Source organism: Apostichopus japonicus, chromosome 18 (assembly GCF_037975245.1).
Source record: "Apostichopus japonicus isolate 1M-3 chromosome 18, ASM3797524v1, whole genome shotgun sequence".
In the NCBI taxonomy this organism is placed as follows: Eukaryota; Metazoa; Echinodermata; class Holothuroidea; order Aspidochirotida; family Stichopodidae; genus Apostichopus; species Apostichopus japonicus.
In genome coordinates this window covers 17,422,637-17,449,534 of record NC_092578.1, presented here as the reverse complement: position 1 = coordinate 17,449,534, position 26,898 = coordinate 17,422,637, and the positions used below count along the sequence as shown (strand labels likewise).

Sequence of the window (26,898 nt, the reverse complement as noted above, 5' to 3'; positions counted from 1 at the left end):
GTGGGGGGGGGGCTGGGCAGGAAATGGTTGAGGTTAAATTTCTTGGACTTTTCCTTTAGAAGTGGTATACATATATATATATATATATATATATATATATATATATATATATATATATAATATATATATACATTTTTCAATGAAACGTGAATGAATACAAAAGTGACGTAATATTTATAACTGCAATGCTATTGTACAATCAATTAAGGTAACATGACTACATGGCGTTCAAATAATACAACGAAATATAAACGAAATATATCACATGTTCAAGGGTCAACGAGTCAGTTAATCTTGAACGCAACAATTAACTACACTCTCTCAAGTATGGCAACCTTAAGGTAACTTTACACTCTTTCAAGTATGGCCACCTTAAGGTAAATATACACTCTTTCAAGTATGGCAACTTTAAGGAACTATATAACTCTCTCAAGTATGGCAACCTTAAGGTAACTACACTCTTTCAAGTATGGCAACCTTAAGGTGCCGTTAAAAAGTCGTCGGTAATTTTGCTGCAAAAATTGTGAAATGATGACATGATGACGCGAGAGTAATTAATAATTTTTTTGTCAAAAATTGTTGGATTGACGAGCTTGATTACTATAAGTAATCAATCTGTTCAAAATTGTTGACATCATAACATATACATGTGTAATCATTTTGTAGCACAATGTCGAGCTTATTACTTATCAGATTTAGGGAATCTGTCATTTTGTTGCAAAAATGTGAAATAAATATGTGAACTGAAAAAAATAACCATTTTGTTGAAAATTGCTACCATATTTATAATATAATAGATTCCAACATTTTGACGACATTGTAACGTTTCCACACACTCACGTATAAACAACATCTGAACTAAACCAGGGAAGTCAAAGACCAACTATTACGAAGCATCCACAGGGCATGGGAGTATTTTCCCTTTTCAGAGTGACACGTCCATGGCCCGCGCTTAACCTCGGAGATTGCATGTGCAGATATTAAGAGCATAATATCTTAGAATATTCGAGATTAATTCCCAGTGAGACTTGTCCAAATTGTCTTTTTGTTTTTCTCTAAATTAAGCATTTTATTATAATATTATTAGTCATTTTAAATACTACTTAACACTAAATAGTCTAAAATCAGTTTTTATTGGAGTCGTGGGATCAGTATAGGTTTACTTGGTAACTTGGCATGAATATAATAATAATAATAATACAAGTAATATTAGTCAATAGGGAGCAATAAAGTGTTAATGGTGTATACTAATTACTACATCAACGTATGACCGGTATCAGTTTCACTACGAGCAGCGGTTCGTGGTAAATGTTGATACATTTTTTCATGACGAAATACAAAATATCAGAAATTTTTTTCAAAACGTCCACTGCAGTACAAAATTCTCCCCAACCCCCTCTCCCTGCTTGACAGTGGTTTGTTCATGACGTCACGCCTACGTAAGGGTTTCAGCTATTGTTATGTTTTCATCTGCACATGCGGAATGTGATAGTATATAGCCTCACCATGGCAACAAGAGATTCGTCTGTAACTTTCACTGTTAAATGGATGATCGTAACCAGAATGTTTGTCATGGTATGTCAACCCCCCTCCCCCCCTACAAAATAATACATAAAAAAATGTGTTTCGATAAGAAATATTTTTAATATGAAAACGCTTTTTGCCGCCACCTTCTTATGCACCCAACCGTTCGTTCTTATGCTGTATTAATCTCTCGTACTCTAAAATACCAATTTAGCAATCTGCCAGTTGTTTGACAACTTTTCCCAATCGTCATCTCGTACCCAAGTGTCTTGATTTTCCTTGGAAGACGTGTAAAGCTGAGAATAACGTCCCAGAGCCCATATCGGGAAAATGTTCTTAAAAGCTGGATACGAAATCGCACATGACCTGTTAAAAACTCCAGAAATGGTTTCCTGGAAAACGAGAATGAAAGAAGAAAGGTATTCGAAACATCGCCTAATTCTTTAGTAACTCTTTCCAATTCTTTAAGGGCATATTATTTTACTATTTTATAAAAAAATGAGGGGATGGTTGTGGTAAAGGATTGGTGAGGGAGAGAGCGAACTTAGTATTATGGACTAACTATAATACATTACTTGTTTTTATAGCACATGCATGGGTGCCTTTTGACGTGATCCGTTCAGGTGAAACAAATCCTCAAGGCCTTCAATCAGCACTACAAACAGATCCCAATAGAAAACAAAAACCCCCGTAAAAGACATCTTCAAGTCCTCAGTCTTACCCGCTTCATCCCGATCGGCAGCTTCCAGAATACCACGTATACGTCTGGCCCGCAGACTCACCAGCCCCGCCGTCCCAAACGTTGCAATGATAGTAACTAGTGATTGAGAAATAATCTCAAAGCCCCACCCTTTCTCCTACCCCTCCCCCCCACCCAAGAAAAAAAAAACTCTTTATGAAATCACCTGTGGCCAGTCGCCGTCTTCATGTTGGCGATCACGTAAAACTTGAATTCCTCTCTCTAAGACAGCTTGGTCTGGATACCTAGTATAAGCAAAAAAACAGCACTAGGATGAAACCAGATACCACGTCATGGTGACGTCACTAACACGTCAATTTGATATACAGATTTGCTGGTAGTGTAGGCGTAGATGATCATTGAGGTATTGGGAGTGAGTGCCTCGTTTGTGCAAAACAAAAACCAACCAACAAACAAACAATGCACGGCGAACAAGAAAACGACCTTTCTGATCATGAAGTACTTGGATGTTACACAGGACTGACTATTATAATCGGGTTATATGGTAAAGTAGATTTGTTTATAAGATTTTCACTGACCTCACTGCCATGAGTCCTAGAAGAGCCCAAGACGTATTGACGACCAGTGATTTCTCACTCTGCACATATCTCCTCTCGCTGCAGGAGGCAAACTTCTCACCCCATCCTCCATCCTCCATCTGCCTCGAGACTAGAAACGAGCAGGCTTTCTTGACGTCGATGCTAGCAGTGCTGTGGACATACATAGAAAATATTATGTATATATATATATATATATATATATATATATATATATATATATATATATATATGTATATATATATATATATATATATATATATATATATATATATAAAGTATTATATAAAGTATGATATATTATATATATATATATATATATACGGTATATATATATATTTTCAACAGCGGTATCTATAAGAGGTTATGTATGGTAGGCCAGCATACTTACTTGTCTTGGTAGTTCTTCCCCATGCAGGCAAACGCCTCCAAAGCGAACCATGTACCATATGTGAAACACACACCCCAGGATCTGGAACGAATAGACAGGCAAATGCATAACGTACTATAAACATTTTAATAAACTACTTCGCTATATTGTTGCATGTGTTGTCATGTTGCAGTTTAGCACATTTCCCTTCCCATATAGTCCAGTACCATTTACAATGTTTTTTTTTTCAAATTAAATTTGGCAAGTAAGATGGGTTGGAACGGGGGAGGGGGTGGGTGGGGTGTGAGGGGTATGGAGTGTTATATGTTAGTAATACTTCATCTAAGCAAAGGTGAGAACCCAAACACTAATTAGAGGATATTCTGCAGAGCCTTGACTTTGTTTTAATATATATTAATTTTTATTAAATCTATTTTAATAGGAGTAAAGAATTTTGATGGCTATAGAAGTGGATTAGAACCAGTGACTTCACGATTACAATGATACAATTTTCGATCGAAACTTTTTTTTTGTTTTGGCTCGTTCAAACAATGACGTAAGTAAAAGAAGGCAGAAATATCAGGTGATGTATATGCCCCCGAACCAACCGTTGAGACCCCATATAGCTCACCCCTCGAAGGAACCGTCCGGTAACTGATTGGATCTTATGTATTCCATTGCGTTCCTAAGGACAGCCCATATCTCATCTTGGCGGTAGTCAGGATCAGAATCGACAAAATGTCTCAGAGCTTGTAAGACTGAAGATGTACACTCAGTGTAGGTGTAATCCACCATGATGTCACCTGTTGAATAAACATGAAGTAGGTAATATCAATATATATATATATATATATATATATATATATATATATATATATATATGTATATATATATATCCATATATATATATCCATATATATATATAAATATATATCCATATATATATCCATATATATATCCATACATATATCCATACATATATCCATAAGGTAATTATTAAGGGTAAATCCGATGTATATGTCCAAGAACTAAAGAACGACTTTCTTTTAGATATATCCTTGCGTTTTCTTATGGATATATTATTCCAAAAACAAAAGACTTTTTCCTGCGGATATTTGCGAGCAAAAGATGTGGATATAATTGAAAAAATAACAAGGATGGACTTTACGAGCGTATAAGACGTACATTAATAAGTATAGTACAAGAAAGGTGCACATTTCGTGCACAGATAATCATTCGTGCACAGATTATGCCCGCCTTGGCCCAGATGCCCCCTCCCCCCGGCCATGCTCCTCCCTATACCGCGCGGCGCCGAGCCCCCTCCCCCACCCTGCCTTCTTCATCCTGTGTTGGCTAAATTTAGTTAGTTCTCACCAAATACTTCGGAGGGGTTTAATAACTCCAGGATTGTTCCTCCGCGAAGATTTTCATACGACGAGAAACCCCCGTTTGGATTTACCATAGTCAATAACTGGAAGAAAAAAAGGAGAATAGTGTGAAATTAATAAAAACATTGATTTAAAATAGAAACGAAAAAAAAACAGGAAAAAGGTTTGTTTAAATGACAGTTCGTTCGAAATAGAAATGGAAGTAAGATAAATGGTGTAAATCATCATATCCAGCATACATGTTTATTGAATATTGATGTGCTTCGCATTAAGAGCAAGAATAATATCTTCGCTTTTCGGCCTTTTTTTTTAGCAGTATCTGTTCCAATGAACTCGTGTGGTTCACTCGTAACGTGGTCATGATCACACAGGTAACAGTCTCGATGCAAAGGAGAAATGGGGGTGGGGGGGGGGGGTCTGAGAGTGGATAAGTTGAGTCGTTTGATTTTTCGTGCCCATGCAGGCTCTATCTTGGGTGACCTTTCTTGTAAAAAAAAGTATTTTCTTCATCTTTATTGTAATTAAACATTTCAATCTTTTTTTAGTCGATCCAAATCTCCCCACCCCCCTCCCCTCCTTAAAGAAATATATATAATTACACAATATTCCACAAGATCTAAGAGAGCATGATAATACTTCGCATCAATACTGGTTACCATCATAGACTTGCTATATCAGTCATTTGCTAAGCCTACTACAACAAGGAATACGACGTCGTTATGTACTAACAATGTCCACTGCATCTCTCAGACGTCTCTTGGAGACCCTCTCGGTGATGAAGGGACATTTATCGTTCATCAGGAGGACCGCTTTCAGAGCCTCTGCCGATGTGTCGGACACCACTAAGCCGTGCTCTCTCGTTGTCTGAGCCCATCCTCCCTTAAAGAAAACGAGAGTATATAAGATTAAACTATAGATCAGTATGGCTGAATCCATTCTATTCTATCAAACAACCATAACAATAACAATAGCAACAACAATAACAACAACAACAATAATTACAATAACAACACAACCATAACAATACAACAACAATAACAATACAACAGTAACAACATCAACAATAACAATAACAACAGCAACAATTACAAGACAATACGCCAATAACAATACAACAGTAACAACATCAACAATAACAATAACAACAGCAACAATTACAAAACAATACACCAATAACAATACAACAGTAACAACATCAACAATAACAATAACAACAGCAACAATTACAAAACAATACACCAATAACAACAGCAAACATTTCAATAACAATACAACAACATCAGCAACAATAACAACAGCAACAATGACAAAACAATACACCAATAACAACAGCAAACAAACAACAACAATAACAACAGCAACAATTAAAATAACAACACAACAATAACAACAGCAACAAGAACAACAATTAAAACAACTATACAACAATAACAACAGCAACAATTGCAATAACAATACAGCAATAACAATGACAACAAAATAACGACAACAAATTATTTTTCTTTACCTTGTTGTATTGCCGATAGTATTTGACACAATCTGGTGAACTTTCTATCACTTGCGAGATTTGAAGATATGAATAGGTTTTACATAACACCTCGTGGAATTGTGGGTCATCCTGCGCGCCCACATCGAGCATAGCCATAGCAGCAAAGGAAGTGTCCCAAACTTGATTACCGTTAGTGCCCTATATAGAATTGCAGAGGGAAATATACATCAGAATATAAGAATGTAAAACTTTGTGCTGTGCTATTGTTGATATAAAGTTAAATGCATACATATTTATTATATAATAGTTATTATGCCTTTTTTCTTAACCATTTAGGGCCTGCACCGTGGAACCGACACCATCATGAATTTAAGCGTATCAAGAAGTATTACATATATTTTGTTTCAAATTAAAACTGAATATCTTGAAAACCGGGAATAGCAATAAAAAAAAACATTTACCAGCACTAATTTTTTTCTCTCACTCTAAGATGTCAAGATCAAAATTCTTCAAGTAATCCTTCAGTTTGTTTGAATAATCTTGGCGTGGAATGGGTGGGGGGGGGGGAGGGGGGAGGTGTCGTTATGCACACACTATATAACGATCCAATGTTAGACATACTTCTAAATATGGATTAAATTTACATACCTGCACATTTGTGCCATCAAGACCCATCCTACAATGGAGAAGAAACAGACAGAATGTATAAATATTCAGCTTAAGTGTATATTATAAGAGCGAAATTGAGGTCAGATATCCGAATGCGGATGGAGTGCAGTGTTTTTAACATCAAGTATCTTCTTAGAATATAGCCTATAATATGTAACACGTCCGATAATGCCAGCAACTGTTTGAAGATCTTCGTCTTGAAAATCTTAACAACTTTTATTGCTGGAGTGCACAAGTGCTGTTCAGAGGCTGGAGTCGTCTGCATAATGTAGGTCATGTTGGTCGATGGGGTAATGCTGGGCACTATGTTCCATACCTCACTGTCATAGGCGTATGAGGCGGGGGCTGGGGGCTGCAGCCCCCCAACCAAAACTTTTGGTGAAAATTCGGGCTATATGCTGAGAATTTTTTGGGCACCCACTGAAAGAAGAATAATTTGCAGTGGGTTTTTCAAATTTCCTGGTGAAAATTCGGCAATATGTTGAGAATTTTTCGGGCATCAAATTGGGCTCCTACGCCTATGCTCACTGTCGAATACCTCCCTCATCAAACATAATGATAGACTGTAGAATACCTCACTCACCAAACATAATGATATACTGTAGAATACCTCACTCACCAAACATAATGATAGACTGTAGAATGAATACCTCACTCATACTTACCAAACATAATCATACACTCTCTCCACGTGTTTCTTGAAGGCCTCAGACTCGACTCCATCCTCCAGCCATCTAATGAGCATGTTAATCATCTTTGAAATCTGTGTTAGTAAAGTAAGAAATATTTGGCGTTGATCAGGGACCGTATAGTGTAATATATGACAGGGAATTGAAGAGTGTGATATCTCACCCCCCCCCCCGCACCCCGCCTCTTCCCCCTTTGAAAAGGTTAGGCTGTTGCAATAAAGAGCGACAAAGCACAACAGACAACCAAACCAACACCACACGACGTAACCATAACTAAATCACCTAAACGACACAATGCAATGGCAAAAACAAAACCATAATAATAATTCATTCAAGGTCAGCGTAGTATGCTAGCCTTTTTTCGGAAGTTTTTTTAATGGAAGTTCTGATTCTTCAACAATTTATCCACAGATATTCAGGAGTCTTTAAATAGATAATTAAAAATGTCTCAGTGTAGGTAACTACCTTTAGAGTGCCGAAAAGATGCTTGTTGGAAATTCGAGGAACATTATCCAACTCGCTAGCATATTTAAGGGGCCATTGTTGATGACGTAATAACAATTACCATGGAACTGTGTGTACTTTATTTACCCCAACAAATATTTGGTGTCAAGTATATATATATATATATATATATATATATATATATACATATACATATACATATACATGTATATATATATATATATATATGTATATATATATATATATATACATATATATATATACATATACATATATATATATATATATATATACATATACATATACATATATACATATATATATATATACTCCTCAAATCCAGTCCTCTTTCTTTACAAATGAGCTTTGGTTCAAAGTTGATAAGCGATCAATACTCTTCGTACTGTATATAAACAAACACACGCACACATAATATATATATATATATATATATATATATATATATATATATATATATATATATATATATATATATATATATATATATATATATATATATATATATATATATATATATATATATATATATATATATATATATGGAGAGAAACTACACACCGTACATGGATCTTTATAATGAGTGGTCCTGAATATACTTACTGGACCAATGCTTATAAAGCTTGTCATGAGATCATCCTGTTTAATATGATCAAGGCAGACATCGAGTGCTTGTTTCCTGAACCGGGTCAACCTAAACGGCTCATACTTATCTAAAATACCTGGTGATCGAACAAAGAATGAAACAAACAAACAAAGAAAGAAACAAAGATAAAATACAATGGCAGTAAAGAAGAATAGAGAACAAAACCAAACACACAATACACCTTTCATCTAATTAAAAATAATATGCCATCATTTATACAGTCAAGTTTCCTCACCCCCACCCCACCCACACCCCACCCCGCCCCCACAAAAGAGTAGTGGAAAATATGAGAACGGTGTCACGAGTGGGAACATAATTATATGGGGTAATAATACACAAATGTATACACTGACATACAGCTAGTGTTATACATATATATTAAAGGAGAAACCAGCACAACCAGTCATGATCTTATATAGCAGAGATGCTTATTACGAACAACTAACTAACCAACAGTTGAGTAAAATTCTCTCCCCATTTCAAGGTAACGAGATATCGAGGTTTAAACAAGATGCTGGTGGGCGGCCATTGGTAACTACAGAGTGCTATTTGTAGGTATATTTAAAGCATGGAGAGCTCTATTAGCTCCATGGTGGTATACACAGTCACTCTTCACTTTTCTTGGCTTCTTTCTTACAATTTAGCATGAGAATTATGCAACTATGGAACTATAAAAGTCAATTTAGCATTGCATTCGACAATTTTTTTTAAAATTCCCAGCTGGTTTCCAAACTTGAAATTCCCAATTAGTTAGTATAAGAAAATAATAATATTCGCTGGTAAGTCTGTTGTTCAGCATCGGCGTCTGTTTCAGCACAATGGTTAGCGATAATGGTTCTATTGAATTGGAGATCTCTTCGAGAATTTCGTTAGGATAATTTCACACTACTAGAATGGTCACACAAAAGAGGAAACGATGGAGGAAGACGAGGGTGATCATCATACTTCGGAGGGGTTGGGGTGTGGGTGGGGGGGGGGGGGGGTGAGGGGTGGGGAGGGAGGGGGAGTCATCGAACTGCAGTTGTATGAGCTATTTCTACTTACCAAAGGCAATGTTAAACAACCAGCTATGCGGAGTATATAAATCTATCTTAGCGATATTGTCTCTCTGGGATGGCCAGTCAATTTGGTCGAATTCTTCAATAAATAATTCCTAAACAAAAGGGTAAAGAAAAAGAGAAGATAATTGAAGAAATGAAAAGTTTCAAAGTGATATCTGTTAGAAAATTTTGATTGGGTAGGTAGGTAAGGGGAAGGAGAATACCACATGAGCAGGCAAGGTAACTTTTGAGTTACTTTACACAATCATGATATATATATATATAAATATATATATAATATATATATATATATATATATATATATATATATATATATATATATATATATATATATTCAAAATTAAGTTGAGCGCAGGGGTATGATATGTGGGAACGCCTACCCACCAAGAGACCGTCCTTCGAGAGCAAATTCGGCCCTTTGGTACAATTATGTCACAGCGGAACCCCCTTTCTTGAATTCTTCAACTTTACTGAAGTAAAATATGAAAATGAGCATAAATTAGTCAACCTTTAACCCATACTTACTTTTGAACCGTTATTGACCCCGAGATCCCCGGGGCTGTTAGCCCGCTGAATCCCCCTCCCTTCCGATCCTTCCCCCAACCCCAAATCTTTTGCTTATGTGTACTATAGTTTGAGCTCACCTTCCTAAGGTCCATTATCAGTTCATCTTCTTGCGCGTAGTACCTCTTACCATAGAGGAAAGCCATACCGATGTAGACCATTCGACAATGAATCCAGAGAGTGGACGGGTGTGCTGGAATCCAGGAGGGCATTAACCTGACATTTATAACCAAAAAAAAAAGGAAGCAATATATTAGGATCGTATAGGACTGAAGATACTAACATGTCAGTAGAATATACACAAACCTCTCTATGAAACCACTTTGCGTCAAAAATATTAATACATTTTCTATGTAATTTAATAGAAGCTCGCCTTAATGCGGAGTGTTAGCTCAGTTGTTAACGACGGTGCCTTTCAATCATAAGGTCCCCGGTTCGAGTCACTCCAAGATTATGTCGTCCAGTTACAGAGTTGTTGACACTTGACAATTCATAATCATGAACGTTACATATGAATGTAAGAGACTGACTTCGGTCAGCTTGCGGCTTTGATAAGCCAATGATGGCTTCTTCGCGAGTTCCTGATTGCAGGAGGATCTAAAGTCCATATATTTATACATAATGCAGGAGTGTACTGTACACGAATATTCAAAATACATTAATAAATACTCACCATAGTTCGGGAAACATTGTATGCATGCCTTCCCATTTATAACAATTGAGTATGCACAACCAAAACTTCCCCCAGGATGGGATGGCAGCTGCCCCTCCTGTATGCGAAAAACAACAGGTTCTATATTAACATAGATATCAAAAGATGGAGGACTTGCCATAATCTGAAAGTCATTATTTCCATGAATTGTCCCTTTCATTTTGCCTTACCCCTTTTAAAAAATACGAAAAAAAAAAAAATCTATAATATAAAACATGAATTCCAATCCAGAAATATAAGACAATATACTTTTGAGAAATAACACAAGATGCACGATGTTTTCTTCAAATCTATATTTAACATTTTGAGAATAAATATATATTTCTGTTCTGTTACCATGGTGATGGAGGACCTTCCTTGCTCTTTTCATGTCTCCATCTTCTGGGCTCACACCGAGGAGTCTCATGGAGATGTAGTTCAACGCTGTACCAAAGACGGTGGCATCGCCCTCAATATGTCTGTTAAAATACAAGTACCCCCCCCAAAAAAAAAACCCTCAATGAAAAATGGCATTTGACAAAAAGTACATCACAGGAACATATACGCAGGGATGTGCCCACGCTGGGCGGCCCCGCCAGCACTAAAAAGTACCCGCCCAGCACAGTCTTAAAAATCGTGAATCCCGCCCAGCACTATTTTCATCTAAAATCCCGACTTTCCTAACAATATATTCAACATAAATTGGGCCTAGCCTATGCCAAAATCACATAGACTATTAATGCATCAGTTACGCATGCGAGAAACATTACTTACGGCTCTCAATCGGTCCCTTGTAAAATCTCTTTGAAAAAAAAACTAATAACTTTTACAAGGTACGTAATATATTTCACTAAAAAAAATTAAAAAATATAAATTGTTAGCAAAACTAGTGTATGTGCTTAAAAAGCTACACATTTCTCAAAGGGTAGGGAACACCCCTCCCCCTTAGACCCCTCCCCCAGGACGGCGATCAGTATACCCGGCACTCGGGAAATCCTGGGCACATCCCTGGAAACGCAATCCAATAGGCAAAATACGATTATTAATATAGCCAAGGAATTAAGCTTAGAAGATGAAAGACAGAACTATAAATTTTCATCTTGCATCACTGTAATATTTAACTTTCAAACCTTGAGATTTCAAATAAATTCGAGAGCCTGTTCAGATCCCAGTGGGGGGTTATTGTGCCAACGGACCAAACCCTTTTGAATTATTAATTTTCCTTAATTTACATTATAAAAATTAGAATCCCTTTTTTCTTAGAAAAGTATGTATTACTATATGTTTTTCTTTAGCAACACTTGACATTGTCAATTTTGATGGAACGTTTTGTAATTTAATGGATGATTTTAGGCACAAAAAAAAAAAAAATTTTGATATGTTTTAGACCATTGAAGACACTGTCACGTTACCAGTCCAGGTTATACCTCTATACCACTTTTTATTAATTGTTGGGTAACGTCGCTTTAAATATTTGAAACGCATCAATCAAAGCGGCTGGACTGCTTATTCTAACATTAAGATACTATTTAGCCAGTTTTTCAAATGCATCACGAAGATTAAGACGTTTATGGTCTCAAATAGCATATTTTATATTTTAAATTTGTCAATGGAAGGGGCAAATGCTGCTGTGGAATGTCATCCAATTTTGTACCGTTGTTAATAGGAAGTTCATTCATACTTAGTAAAGATTCCTAAATCCTATTGGTCCATTCAGGTCAGCTGACCGTGGTCAATCCTGTGAGTAACGCACGGTAAAATTACGGGGCATCACTTTAATAAATCTTTGGTTATATGTAACCAAAAATGTTTTGTTTTATGATTTTTCCCCCACACAAATGGTAGTGTATGAATGAACGGGGTTAATCAACGGTCTAGCGTGCGTTACTCACATGATTAATGCACTCCGGGTGTTAATGCTATCGCTGAATGCACCCGGGCTCCGCCCTCGTGCATCGCTTGCATTATCCCCCGATCGTGCATTAATCCTGTGAGTAACGCACGCTAGACCGTTGATTAACCCCTTATTAAAAGAACGTTTTTCGATAGAGTTGGCAGAATTTGTATACAATTGATTAACAGTATCATTGAGATCTGCACAGAGGACTCTACGTCATCATCCAAGTTAAACTTAAAGGAGTATTCCCGGAGAAATAACATATTTTGTAAATGGACACCAACAATATATAAAAACATTACTAGCATTACTTTGAGCCTGTAACATATGAGGCTGAATTTCGTTTACCATTTTAACTTAAGAAACCTTGCTTAAAGCACACACTGTACATGGCTTGATCAGTTTGTACTGTGAATAAGAGACAACCATTAATCAGTATAAACTATAGTGTGTTATAACAACGTAACACATGTTAGACCTGTCAGCAGATACTACTGTGGAAACATTCTTTCTGTAACTATACTTTCCATTAAAATGTGGACGAAATTATCATTGGCGAAACCTTTAGAAAAGTCTGGTTAGTCCAGTCAATCAATATTGTGTGTTTAGCAGTTTCTGTTTGTAAGTCCTTCTCAGCAGTATCTGGTAAAAAATGTAAGACATGTTCAGAAATGATAACACACATCAGTTTTAACTGCTAAAGCCATGAGAATCGGGTACGTACAATTTGTGTATATGATCATGTTTAATGGCAACATTTGACACAAAATGTTGCTTCGATGAGTTAAGAGTAGAAACGATGGTAGGATAAATAATGAGAAAAGAATAAGAAGAAGAAATAAAGATGATAATGGACTTACAAACTCCACCCTCCATCTTTAACCTGAACTCTCCTCAGATACCTGACAAACTCTTGTTTGAATGCTTCAGGAAATTCAGTCTTGGTAATGTAAAGTACAATGATTAGACCTAATTAGACAAGAAAAGGAAATAATACAATTATTACGACCGGTGTGCTTTGGGAAAGGTGTGGTCCCCCCCCCTCTCTAAGCCCCTTATGAATAACAATTAATGTTAATAAGCAGGGAACAATGGTGATGTAAGATCCACGTGCCAGCAACTGTTAGGTACCCGCAACAATACAACATACAGAATGGTTTCATTATGTTTACACGCTGGTTTAATTGCGTGCATGAGGCTACACGTGTATGGCAAGCCATGTGGGACAAACATTGCATAATATATCCGCGTATTAATTGGAATTTATACGCGTATTAATTGGAATATATACGCGTATATATATTATTAGCCAATCATATGGCTTAAATATATCCGCGTATTAATTCGAATATATACACGTATTAAATAAAATACATATGGGGATTAAATCCAATATATGCACGTATTAATTAGAATATACACGAAAAAACATTTCCGCTCTTGCTGTGTACATATACCAACGATAAATGTTTTGGCGGGCTCGCGAGATCGCTTCAAAAAGCGAACCTTTACACATGTAGGCTACAACACATGTATATTCGAATTAATACGCGTATATATTCGAATTAATACGCGGATATATTATGCAGTGTTTGTCCCACATGGCTTGCCATACACGTGGATCATGTGGGTATGTATTGTGTATGATATGCTCGATGGAGAGTCGCAATACCGACACTGGCATAACACCTTAGCATGGTGCGAAGGTCGAGTAAGAGAACATATTACATACTCGAACGTGTTACTGATTTTTTCCCAACAGTTCGATCCTGACACTGAATATAATTATGAGGGGGGAGGAGATGGGGGCGGGGGGGGGGGGGGGCTTAGGCGCCATTACCATCACCCTCTCCCCGCCTCCACAACCATCTTGGCGATCTATTCTCTTACCTGGCATTAAAAACAACGGCCCTGAATAATCGTTGGGCCAGTGACCATCTTCTGCTTGCATTAAAGAGAAAAATTTGATTCCATTCTCAGCAGCTTCCTTCGGGTTTTGAGCTCGAGGGAGTTTCTCAGCTTCATTAGACTGCCGATATAATTCAAAATGGAGATACACAATTATTGGTCATAGCGATAGAGATACATGCAGTCACGAACACAACTTCCGCAAACTGTTAAGAAAATGTTGATTCCATTTGGGAGATCATTATCACTTATTTAACGTTGTTTCACACACAAGGTTGAAGACTTGGTCAAGTATAAATATGACATCATCTAACCACGTTTCGTTTTTATTTTTTATATTTTTTCATTACAACGCTCACTTTCTGTAATGGAGATGGGTTTTCAATGCTGACTTTAAAATGATCGAATCTTTAAACAACCCGATAGTAGCAGTGGTTGTAGTATCAAAACTGTAAATGATGAAAAGAAAACCAAAGCGATAGAAAGGTATATATATGCAGATCCCCTAGTGGCACTGTGACGTCACAGAGTTACATAAAGACAAACCTCAGAGCCTATATGTCTAAGATCATGTGTAGTATCTGTTCCCTTTCGAGGGGAATGGTGATGCACACCTGACGATGATCACACAGTCACAGTCCCGATGCAAGGGGACTGGGGTTGAGAGCGGATCAGTCGTTTGGTAGTTTGGTTTTCGTGCCCAGGTTCTTTCCTGGGCGACTTTTCCTTAAACAAAATCATAGGTCTATCTACCTTAGCTTGTTTGGGGATCGAGTTGTTCTGCTAAAGTCAATACTCGGTCAATTATATACGGATTTCTACTGTAGTGTGTAACAATTATTTTTTTTTTCATATTTATTTGTCAACATTAATGTTCTTTCTTTAAAATAATTATATTTCTGTCTGTATTGACTTCGATATCGTCACTTAATAATTACTGACTGTCACTTCACCTAACCCCCCCCCCCCACCCCTCCGGAATGCAAATGAGGGCATTTAAACTTACGTAATCCAGTCCAAGCGAGTACTTCTCGACCATATTTTGTGGTCTTTCTGGAGTCTCGTCCTCTGTTACGTAATGCCAGATTCTCTTTCCGTCTGTACAGGACAGCCGCCATCTTGTAAGATCGGAATACTCACTAATTGTGCGTTCAGAGCGAGGTTTGTAGTCATTATCGGACTGCATTGTTTATGTAAGACGTACGCCTTTAACTTTATCGTTGGTAACGTCAGGAAAAAAAAAGTGAATAATAAAAACTGAAGGCCAACGCAAAAGAGAGGGAAAAAGGAGTATTCAATGTAAATCCTCCTTTTAATTGATCAACTTACAAAGAAGGTACAAACTGAGACGGAAGACATGTACTTTCGTCAACAAACAAATGCATGTTTTATCATCATTACCGGATTACCCAAATAGGCAGATTAGATAAAGCCGTAAGGCCCGGCCGGGACTACTTTTGAACACTTCCAGACATGACATTCTGCTTTAAAGAAGCATTTTGCGTTTGGTCGCCGTTTTCTACTTTTTTGACATGTCCATCAAGTTTTTTACATATATCAATCACAAGACAGCAAACTAAGATATTAGCCAAGTTTTTCCCTGCCAACAACGTTAATTGGCGAGAAATTAAGGATATTTGCAGATAATGAGAAAAGTGTCCACGACAAATTCCACATTTAAATTTAATCGCATACAGTTCCGCCAAACCCACGAGTTTGACTTCAACCAACCAGAGATGCAGGTTTAGTTATGAGCCGTTGCTAAAAATAGATTCAAGACTTTGCGTTGGTACAACCATGGAGGTGTTTTTACCTCCATGGTACAACCAGGGAGTTGTTATGGAACTCCCTGGTACAACTGCCATATAGACTGTACACAAATCAAGCAAAGTGTTGTATTACGTATTGGTCAATGACGTTCGTAGTGTTTAAATATTCATATTATGGGCGAGGTTTTATTGGGATCCCAACGGAAGATATCTTGAAGAAAAACAAAGTTGAAAGTTGCAAATTTTTCGACTTTTATGCCACCATTTGAAGTACGATTTAAATAGAAAAGCTAGTTATGTATGTCGTTATGGCATAGTGGAGTCAATGAGGTTGAGAAAAATCATAGAAATGGACGCAAAATGCTGCTTTAAGTTTGTAACTGCCAACCTTTTGTAAAGGTGTTGGTTTGTGTGTGCATGGGGAAGGGGGAAGGGGGGGGGGATGTTTGGGTTTTCTGGTAGCTCTTAGAAGTGACCTTATAAAAAACGGTAAATAATTTTCCAAACATGTTTCCAAAGTATGCGAACCCTAACTTGTTGCGTTTGACAGAGAAACGATATTTAATCGTTTAGGATGGATATTTCAAATATACTTTGAACAGTAGCGAACGTGACGTCATCTTCGCAAATGCAGATTGCGACAAAACCTATACGCTTCATACAGTTGCTACAGTACTAACAACAAAACCCACGTTTGAATACAGATTAATTTCCTCCTTAATTATGGGTGAAATTTCTTATAAATTATGTTTTAAAAAAAAATCGTTAAGCCGGCTCCCAAGCAATATTGGAAAACTACCAAATCCACCTTCCCAGGTCGAAAGGATAAAGTATACAATTAAACAAAAGTTTTGATGTCATGCAATTATGACATCATAAAAATTTCCTTTATATTCACTTTTGGTGAGACCAAAAATTGAAAAGAAACAAAGAAAGTTGTTTCTAACTTATCATGATCCAGAGAAAGAAAGGAGTGGGCCTATGGATTGCCTACTGTAAATGCAAATTTCACCGATCAAAATACAAAACCTAGATAGGAATTATATGTGTAATGGTATGATTATTATTATTTTACATGCCCGGTCCCTCACACTCACCTTCTTTTCATCCAGAATAAAAACAAAACTGGACTACCGATAAAACTGATGAACGATTAACTTGGAGGCCCCGTCTGCTAGAAGAAATCACCGATTGAAAAGTTGGTAAAAGAAGGCGAGTTCCACGAAGACTCATTGATGTGCATTGGCCACTGTCTGAATACTACAACGTACAACACCAACTCGAATTTAAACCTTTTTTTTTGTCGTCTTTCTTTGGACTGTCATGCCGATAGGAACCTGTTCATGTTAAAACATGTACCCTTCTAATTCATTCTCTTCTATTACATACGTATATGGACCCCGGAAATCCAATTAGTATAATCTGAAAATGACACTTTAAGCGGGTATACTACAAAACCATTGGCAAGACTATTGAAAAGAAAGAATGTACGTTAGTACCAGGGGCGTCAATCCGATTTGAAACGTGCGGGGGGGGGGGGGGGGACGTAATCAATTCGAGTATTCCGGCCGTAAGTAATATCTAAGCGGAGCGCCACCATCGGTTGGCGCGCAGCGTACCAAGAAAAATTTCAGATTTCAATACCTGCTAGATCGATGGAGATGGCGCTTGCGAGGCTGGATAGCAGCCATCTAGTTGCGTGATTTCGGGAGAAAAATTACAAATTCGTCACTCAGAAAATCTGCAATAAAGTTCATGCGACCTTCATTTTTGGTGGATTATTTCTTTTATTAGTAATTCCAATTGACATGAACATTAGAACCCAGTGCAAGTTGACAAATGATGCGGCGAACTGGAACCCCAGCCCCATTTTGCCCTATGTTTCAAGATAGAATACCCCTCATTTGTTCGAACCCATGACAACTAACAATCTGTGAATAAATTTACTTCGAAATGGGCACATTATATTGCACCAAGTCGGTCAAGGAATGACCCCAGGGCCTCAGATATAGGCCTACAGCAGGGATGTGCAACCTTTTTGAATGAATGGGCCAGATGCTAGGAGTGAAAGATTGACAGGGCCGCACCTAAACTAACCTAACCTGCTGTTGATTTCAAACCTTTGCTTCCAAGGATGTTCAAGCAATAGGTGTGTGTACTAATCTGTATTCACAAAAACATAATGTCAATACATGATATATATATATATATATATAAATGAAAATCGTAATGAGTTGTTGGAAAATCAAGAACAATGAAAAAACTTCCAGCCTCCACCGGGATTCGAAACCGGGTCTTCCGCTCTGTACGCGGACACCCTAACCACTAGGCTATGGACGCTGATTGTATGTCCAGAGGTTCGAAACCGGTAAGGAAGGTCGTAATATATATATATCATACCAAATAGAGCCACGACACTACTCTTTTTCAAAATTTGTGGGGGGGGGGACATTTGATAGTGTCCCCCACCCATCGAAATGTGGGGGGACGCATCCCCCCGTCCCCCCCTGGATTGACGCCCATGGTCAGTACAAATGTACTGACGTTAATGAGACGGTTACTTCAAATAGACCCATAATTCAGTTCTTCGTAACTCGTAGGAATCAATTTAATTGTAAATAAACTAATCAGTAAGAGGTGAAAAGTGAAGATGGAGCAGGTAGGGTAGAAGGGGAAGGGAAAAGGGTGAGAAGCGGAAGGAAAAGGAATAAGAGGAAATGGGAGGGAGAAGGGAGAGAGGATAAGGGGAGAATGGGAGGAAAACGGGGCGGGAGGTGAAGGGAGATGGAGGTGAAGGGGGCTGGAGGGTAAGGGGGTTGGAGGATAAGGGGATGGAGGAGAAGTGGGATGGAGGGGAAGGGGAGGGACGAGAAGGGGGCTGGAGGAGAAGGGGATGGAGGAGACGGAGGAGGAAGAAGGGGATGGAGAAGGGGAAGGAGGAGAAGGGGAGGGAGGAGAAGGGGCTGGAGGGTAAGGGGTTGGAGGATAAGGGGATGGAGGAGAAGTGGGCTGGAGGAAAGAGGAGGAATGAGAAGGGGGATGGAGATGGGGGAGGGAGGAGGGAGAAGAAGGGGGATGGCGAAAAGGATGGAGGAGAGGGGGATGGAGGAGAAGGGGAGGAATGAGAAGGGGGGTGGAGAAGGGGGAGGGAGGAGAAGGGGGATGGAGAAGGGGTGGAGGAGAGGGGGGATGGAGGATAAGGGGGATGGAGGATAAGGGGATGGAGGAGAGGGGGATGGAGGAGAAGGGGAGGGAGGAGAAGGGGGATGGAGGATAAGGGGGATAGAGGAGAAGGGAAAGGAGGAGAAGGGGATGGAGGAGAAAGGGATGGAGAAGGGGAGGAATGAGAAGGGGGATGGAGACAGGGGAGGGAGGAGAAGGGGGATGGAGAAGGGGTGGAGGAGAGGGGGGATGGAGGAGAAGGGGATGGAGGATAAGGGGATGGAGGAGAGGGGGATGGAGGAGAAGGGGAGGGAGGAGAAGGGGAGGGAGGAGAAGGGGGATGGAGGATAAGGGGGATAGAGGAGAAGGGAAAGGAGGAGAAGGGGATGGAGGAGAAAGGGATGGAGGAGAAGGGGAGGAATGAGAAGGGGGATGGAGAAGGGGGAGGGAGGAGAAGGGGGATGGAGAAGGGGTGGAGGAGAGGATGGAGGAGAAGGGGGATGGAGGATAAGGGGATGGAGGAGAGGGGGATGGAGGAGAAGGGGAGGGAGGTGAAGGGGGATGGAGGAGAAGGGGGATGGAGGAGAAGGGGATGGAGGATAAGGGGCATGGAGGAGAAAAGTGAGGGAGAATGGATAAGGGAAGAATGCTAGGCAGAGTGAGAAGGGAAGGGAGAAGGGGGTAACTTGGCACGAACTCGAAAATAATACATAACTCTTAGATGTCATATTTGTTACTCTGTAGTGTGTAATCAAAACATTGTGCAAAAATCTTCAATTCTGCATAAACCTGCTGTAATATAAAACAGTCTGATGACAGGTCTTAACTCACAATTGATGGTAAGATTTTTACCTTACAGGAAAAATTTGATGAACTTAGAACCCTGTGCAATGCAATATATAGAAAAAGATATAACAGTTGAACTGCACATCAAACAAATAGGTCAAAGAAATGATGAAAAAGAAAGGCGAGCCAAAAATGTTTAAAAAGTTTAAAAAGCGCAAGTCTGTCACAAATTAGGAACATTTTACCAACCAAGCAAGCAAGAAACCAACCAAAATGAGAAATCTCTCTGGCACACTTTCAACAATTTAATTTGATTAGTCTCGAGGTTACATACTAATTAACATGTGCCTCGGAGCACTGTAAGAGATCTGATTCATTTACACAGTGCACTGTGCTGCACATAAAGCAAAAATGTCATTCCCACTAGACCCAGCAGCACTGATAGTATTTTATAACATGAAGGCCCAATTGTCCGCTGTCCTCACTTTTTCAATTAGTCGTACATATCTTTCATGCCCCCAATTCCTCCACCCCCCAGTATGACGTTCAGGGGGTAGGAAGCTTCCAAAAAGTGGGGGGGGAGGCACAACATCAGAGGGGCACTTTTTCATTCCACAACCAACACTGGTTATGCTATAAAACCGATACACACCGGCCATATCACTTAAATATATACGATGTGTAAGTTTGCTAACAAAACTATTTATTGAGATTGTTTATTGTTAACTGTGCTACAAAAAGATATGGGATGCCATTTAAAAAAAAATAGCATGTACAGACTAAAATTAAATAATAAAAATAAAATATTTAAATTAACAAAGGCTTAAGATATCCAAAAGACAGTTCTTCATCAAAGGGGCACATTTTATTTGCCAGTAGAGCACATTTGCTATTTGGGAAAAAATGGGGGTGGGGGGCACGTCCCCCCAGTGCCCCCGGCTCCGACCCCCCTGATGACGTTCCCCAGGGATGAACTGACTAATAAGGCAGTGCCCAAGGACTCAATCTTTGTCAGGTGGAAAATAAGAGAAAGGAATCAACCTCGACCAGTTAATTTATTCAATTTTCTGGCATTGAAATAATCAGCCTCTGATACTAGTTTGGGACTTTTTCTTCAGCCTCTTTATACGATCTTTTTGCCGAGAATGTCCAGATTGACAGCTGACCACACCCCCCCCCCCCCTTTAAAGCCCAACTTGGAAAGATATTCTTGAATGCAGTGTAACTAATTGCAAAACCCTGATTTATTCAAAAATTTAATAAAAAAGAATATTTATTTGCATTTTGAAACTATAAAAGTGGTTATACATGGGGGATCTTTTCCCAGTCCTTGTCGGAGACACTTTCTGCTGAGAACGTCCTGGGCGAGGAGGGGTAAAGCTGAGCGTGCCTCCCCAAGGCCCAGATTGGAAAGATATTCTTGAATGCAGTGTATCCAATTGCACAAGATTTATTAAAAACTCCGCATATGCTCTCCTGGATCAAAAACAAGAAAGAAAGGAGATTAAAAAAAGAAAAGGAAAAAAGAGGGTTTTTAAAACTGAAAAGAAGTCTCTGTTGTTTCTTTCTATATAGTCTTCTAGTCACAGTTACTGTAACTATTATTGTTTAGAGGGCAGCAAACAAGAAATTGTTAGAGGGCAGCAAACAAGAAATTGTCAGTGTCATCCGAGGAACAGTACTCAAAATTCGAGGTTACTCTAAGCTGTTAAAAATGACATGCGACAAATTTATAACCCACATTTGTTTAGTTGTATATAAACTTATATGACAAAATCTAGATAAATGAAATAAAATATACTTAAAATTGTTAGTCTTATGGATTGGACATATAGTACAAACCAACCGTACATTGCACAAATGGTCTGTGCACAGTACACATGGACCGTGCACTGTACAAATGGACAATGCATAGTACGAATGGACCGTGCATAGTGCAAATGGACTGTACATTGTACAAATGGACCGTGTATTGTACAAATGGTCTGTGCATTGTACAAATGGTCCGTGCATTGTACAAATCGACCCTACATTTGTACAATTGGATGTACATTGCACAAATGGACCATGCATAGTACAAATGGACCGTACATTGTAAAAATGGACCGTGCATTGTACAAATGGACCATGCACAGTACAAATGAACCGTACATTGTACAAATGGACCGTACATTACTCAGTCTGCAACTATTACAAATTGAGTACAGTACATATAATATTTGCTACTTCTATGCATTGTACACAGTACATAGCATGGGTGGATATTGGATCCAGATACTTTTCCAGGGTACAGATGATTGAGATTAGGGAAATCCAAGTAATTTCCTTCATTTTGCATGAGAATTTGACAGCATTCTGCCATGTTGCTTGGGTACAAAAACGTTATCACCAGCAAATTGACTCGGCATCCAAAGACAGGAGGAAGAAAGGGTGGGGGAGGATGTGAGGGATGAGGGACTGTTTTCCCCTTTCTAAATTGGAAAATAAACGGGCACTATGAAGTTTTCAATAGTTATGGTTCTCTCAAATGTTAGCTCGTTTCTCGTACAGTTCGGAAATGTTGCTAGATGCATCTTCTTCAACAGATTCTTGGGTCAGCTGTTTTACCCATTGACTCCAAAATGGTGTAAGCATTGAATGTTGGGAATATAATAACCACTGGTTGCATTCTCCTCAGCAACTTTCAGGTTTAACAAGTTTGTCTCAATATATCAAACTAATTACAAATAACAAACCTCTCTATTCAATACCTACTGGAAATCTGTTCTTATGTCGTAAGAACTTTGGTATGTACTCTCTGAGTTTACACAAAGCCTACAGACAGAGCACAAAGATATAAATCTAGGGCAGGGGGATATTCACCTGAGGCCAGTCACCATCATCAATCTGTCTATCGAGTAAGACTTTGACACCTCTCGACAAAACCTCTTCGTCAGGATACCTGCCAGTGAGCAAAATCAGATTTGTTTACAGAGTAATAATTATATACTTCCAAACACTGCCAATGAAATCGCTAAGAATAATAACACCATCGCTATCAACGACGATAGCAGTGACGCCAACATAAAAATCCGCTACACCATCATCACCGACAGTAACGCAACCAACGCCACCATCAACTGACTGTCACAACAGACAGTAACACCATCAACCACCACCATCGACATTACCACCGACATGACAACAAACACTATCACAGGGGCGTATCCAGGGGGGCGCAACAGGCGCGCGCCCCCCCTATTGGCCGTCACCAAAAAAAAAAAAAGTTTAGCAAAAAAAAAAAAAAAAAAATTGATGACGACCTTTATGTGAGATGTCGGTGATCGCTCAACCCCCCCCCCCTCCCGTATGCTTTATTTTTTGTTTGCCAAAAAAAGGTTCTGGCGAAGTTTGGCGGCATAATAGTTTTAGAAACATAGATGGTAATTGTGTTTGTCTTATCACTATAAACACTAAATGACATGCCAGCCATACTAAATTGTGCATTTTGTGTCCATATTTACTGGAAATGTTGCTTATTATTAAGGTCGAAAAATGGATCACATATGGCCATGGGGGGCGATCCTGGGTGGAGGGGGGATATATCCCCCCATGAAAATGGGTGGAGGGGATGTAATGCACCATACCCCCCCCACCAAATGCCAGGGATAAGAATATTTTCATGCCTACATTTATGCATCTTCGTTAATGTACGGCTCTTTTTTAGCTTCATTTCTCGCCTACCATAAACGCAGTGCGATCTTTTCAAATAAAGCGTCTTTATAAAGCAAAAAGAGTTGACTGTAGGCTTCATTGGCCCTATAACAACAAAATGTATTATTGCGCCCACGGTATTGATATAGTACATATATGCACCCTCATAGTATTCATATAGGCCCTATAGTAGGCCTACACACGTACATGTTCCCTCGAACAGCTGAGAATCTCATGTAACCAGGGTAATGCTTAATACACATTTCACCTGGATGCCCTAGCAATCGGTACCTAGGAATGTAACTATGTGTAATTGTGTATTGCATGTGTATAGGCCTATAATAGCCTGCATGAGGCCATTTTCTTCATCAAATAATATAACAGAGCTCTCGAACATTCTAACGTTGCGCCTGAAACAAGATTGACAGGGGCAATTTTCCCAAAATAACACCCGAAATTAAAAAAAAAAGTATTTTGGATCCTGATTATGAGATATTTCGGACATGACATCCCTATTTTAAAGTTGGGTATATGCCGCTTGGAAACCTCGGGAAGTGCCGTTTCCGGCCATCTAGAGGGTTTGTTAATCCCAAAATTTTCTTGTACGCTTCGCGCCAACTCATGGTGGCGCTACGCTTAGATAGTCAACAAGGACATATCCCCCCCCCCCACTGGGAAGTACGGATCGCCGCCCATGCATATGACACCATTTTGCATTTCAGCCCTTCTTTGAAAGCAAAAATTGTACACCCCCTCCCCTTAGACCCATCCCCCAGGACGCCGATCATTCATGCCTGGCGCCCCCCCTATTGGAAAATCCTGGATACGCCCCTGCTATCATGAACAGTGAAACAAACAACATCCACACCACTATCAACAGCGACAACACCAAGACCACCGTCAACAACCGACACCATTTACATGGACACAACAGCCACCACCACCACTACTGTTAACAGCAACAGAACCGACACCATCATCCATAACAACCATCACAGACAGCATTATCTAACAGCACCACAACCAACAACCACCAAGGACAAATCACCCATCTATAAAATAGCAACTTGACCAAACAAACAACAACACCATGACAACAGCACCGTCAACAGACAGAGGAATATATGGGTCAAATTTCATGTAATGCTACTAAGTAGAGGGAAACAAATTCTAATGGGCAGAGGACTGGATGATGTAACTAGGACTAAACAATTTTTGAAAGCAACTCAATAAAATTTGATGACATTTTGCTGCATATACTACACAGATTACTGTGCCAGACAAATTCATAGCTCCTACTCTTTGGTAACAATGCAAGGAACGTTACTAAACTCCTACTAGACATGTTAGTATTGCAGATATATTACTTTATAACTTGTTTTTAATGTTTAGTAGTGCAGACAAGTATAATAGCAGTGCTTTTTAAAATCTTCTCACTGAAAAAAACAGGGATGAGCCTGGGGTAAAAAAAAAATCACGGAACTTTGCAAAAATTGCGGTATAGGCTCCAGTTTTCGTATGCTACAGTGTGTTAGGATAATAGTTTTTGTCACCGAGGTAGAAAAGAAATCACGGATATTCTGCGAATTCGCGGAAAAAGCTCATGCCTGAAAAAAAAAAAAAACTTTTCAATGCCAACCAGGGTTGTACTCGATTGCAGCAGATCCTAAATCAGAGTTCAATCCCAGCCGGTCCCAGTCCAGGGCACCGCAGGTACGAGTCCATGCTTTGAATTACGCACACTATTTCAAATTTTCGCACACCTGAATTCCATTTGCCCCTCCCCTCCCGACCTTACCAACGTCCTTTCAAAAATTCACAAAGCATGAAAAACCAGTGTTAATCGACGATATTCCAACGCACGATTTAAGTTCGCAACACATCTCAAACTTAGAACTCGTACTGCAATAATGGTATACACACGCATACTGATTGCGACCATGTCACGGATCACCGATTTTGATTCAAACTTACATTACAAGTCATGAAGAATATGCCTTGCATGAGACTACGGTGACATCCCTATGTTCCGACGTCTCTATGTTCCGACGTCTCTATGTTCCGACAAATTGTTTGGACTCTAATTTTTTTTGACCAAATTTTAGTCGGACCCCATTTGTGACCCAATTTTTTTTCGGACCCCATTTTTTTGGACCACAATTTTTGGGACACAATTTTTTTGGACCCATATTTTTTGTGCAAAATTTTTACCAACATGTTTTCGGACCAAATTTTTTTCTGACCAATGTTTTTTGGGACCCCAACTATTTTGGACCAAAATTTTTCGGACCCAAATTTTTTTGGGACCCAACTTTTGCACCAACATGATTTCTGGCCAATTTTTTCCCTGACCCCTAATTAGGTCCCAAAAAAATGGGTCCCAAAAAATTAAGTCCGAAAATATGGGTCCCCACAAATTGGGTCCACAAAAATTAGGCCCAAAAAAAATTTGGTCCGAAAAAATTTTGGTCTCAAAAAATTGGGTCCAAAGAAATTGTGGTCCAAAAAATTGGGTCCAAAAAAATGGGCCCGAAAAAAATTGGGTCCGAAAATATTGGGTCCAAAAAGAATAGGGTCCGAAAAAAAATGGGTCACAAAAAAATGGGTCCGAAAAAAATTTTGGTCAAAAAAAATTAAGAGTCCAAACAATTAGTCGGAACATAGAGACGTCGGAACATAGAGACGTCGGAACATAGAGACGTCGGAACATAGAGACGTCGGAACATAGAGATGTAACCGAGACTACAGGATCTAATACCCACCTCACTGCCATTAGTCCCATAGGGAGTGCCTCTCTTGTGCAAAACAAAAAC

The 26,898-nt window shown here is 38.9% G+C and overlaps 3 protein-coding genes across 4 annotated transcripts in view; 1 reads left to right on the top strand and 2 right to left on the bottom strand.

Annotated features, from left to right (window-relative positions):
- LOC139958655 (uncharacterized) overlaps nt 1-26,898 on the top strand; it is a 234,684-nt gene that overhangs the window by 56,636 nt on the left and 151,150 nt on the right. The window lies entirely within an intron of this gene.
- On the bottom strand, nt 171-17,774 carry LOC139958647 (lanosterol synthase-like). Of its 2 annotated transcripts, none has more exons than XM_071955882.1 (19): nt 17,542-17,774; nt 15,682-15,932; nt 14,658-14,796; nt 13,628-13,736; nt 11,228-11,349; nt 10,853-10,949; nt 10,260-10,395; nt 9,599-9,707; nt 8,512-8,630; nt 7,402-7,499; nt 6,716-6,743; nt 6,086-6,265; nt 5,308-5,457; nt 4,565-4,661; nt 3,822-3,993; nt 3,212-3,292; nt 2,803-2,973; nt 2,430-2,508; nt 171-1,916 (listed from the first exon to the last, which is right to left on the bottom strand). In XM_071955882.1, exons 2-19 carry the CDS (start codon nt 15,859-15,861, stop codon nt 1,722-1,724), a joined length of 2,262 nt encoding a protein of 753 aa, XP_071811983.1. In that variant the 5' UTR covers nt 15,862-15,932; nt 17,542-17,774; the 3' UTR covers nt 171-1,721. The 2 variants fall into 2 exon arrangements, with proteins under 2 accessions (XP_071811983.1, XP_071811982.1); XM_071955881.1 differs by having other exon boundaries at nt 15,682-15,887.
- LOC139958648 (lanosterol synthase-like) overlaps nt 20,331-26,898 on the bottom strand; it is a 44,546-nt gene continuing 37,978 nt past the window's right edge. The window contains exons 18-19 of the mRNA XM_071955883.1: nt 23,255-23,333; nt 20,331-21,868 (exon numbers count right to left, since the gene is read on the bottom strand). Coding sequence (XP_071811984.1) covers nt 21,695-21,868; nt 23,255-23,333 — 253 coding nt within the window. The 3' untranslated portion in view covers nt 20,331-21,694. The remainder of the gene's footprint in view (nt 21,869-23,254; nt 23,334-26,898) is intronic.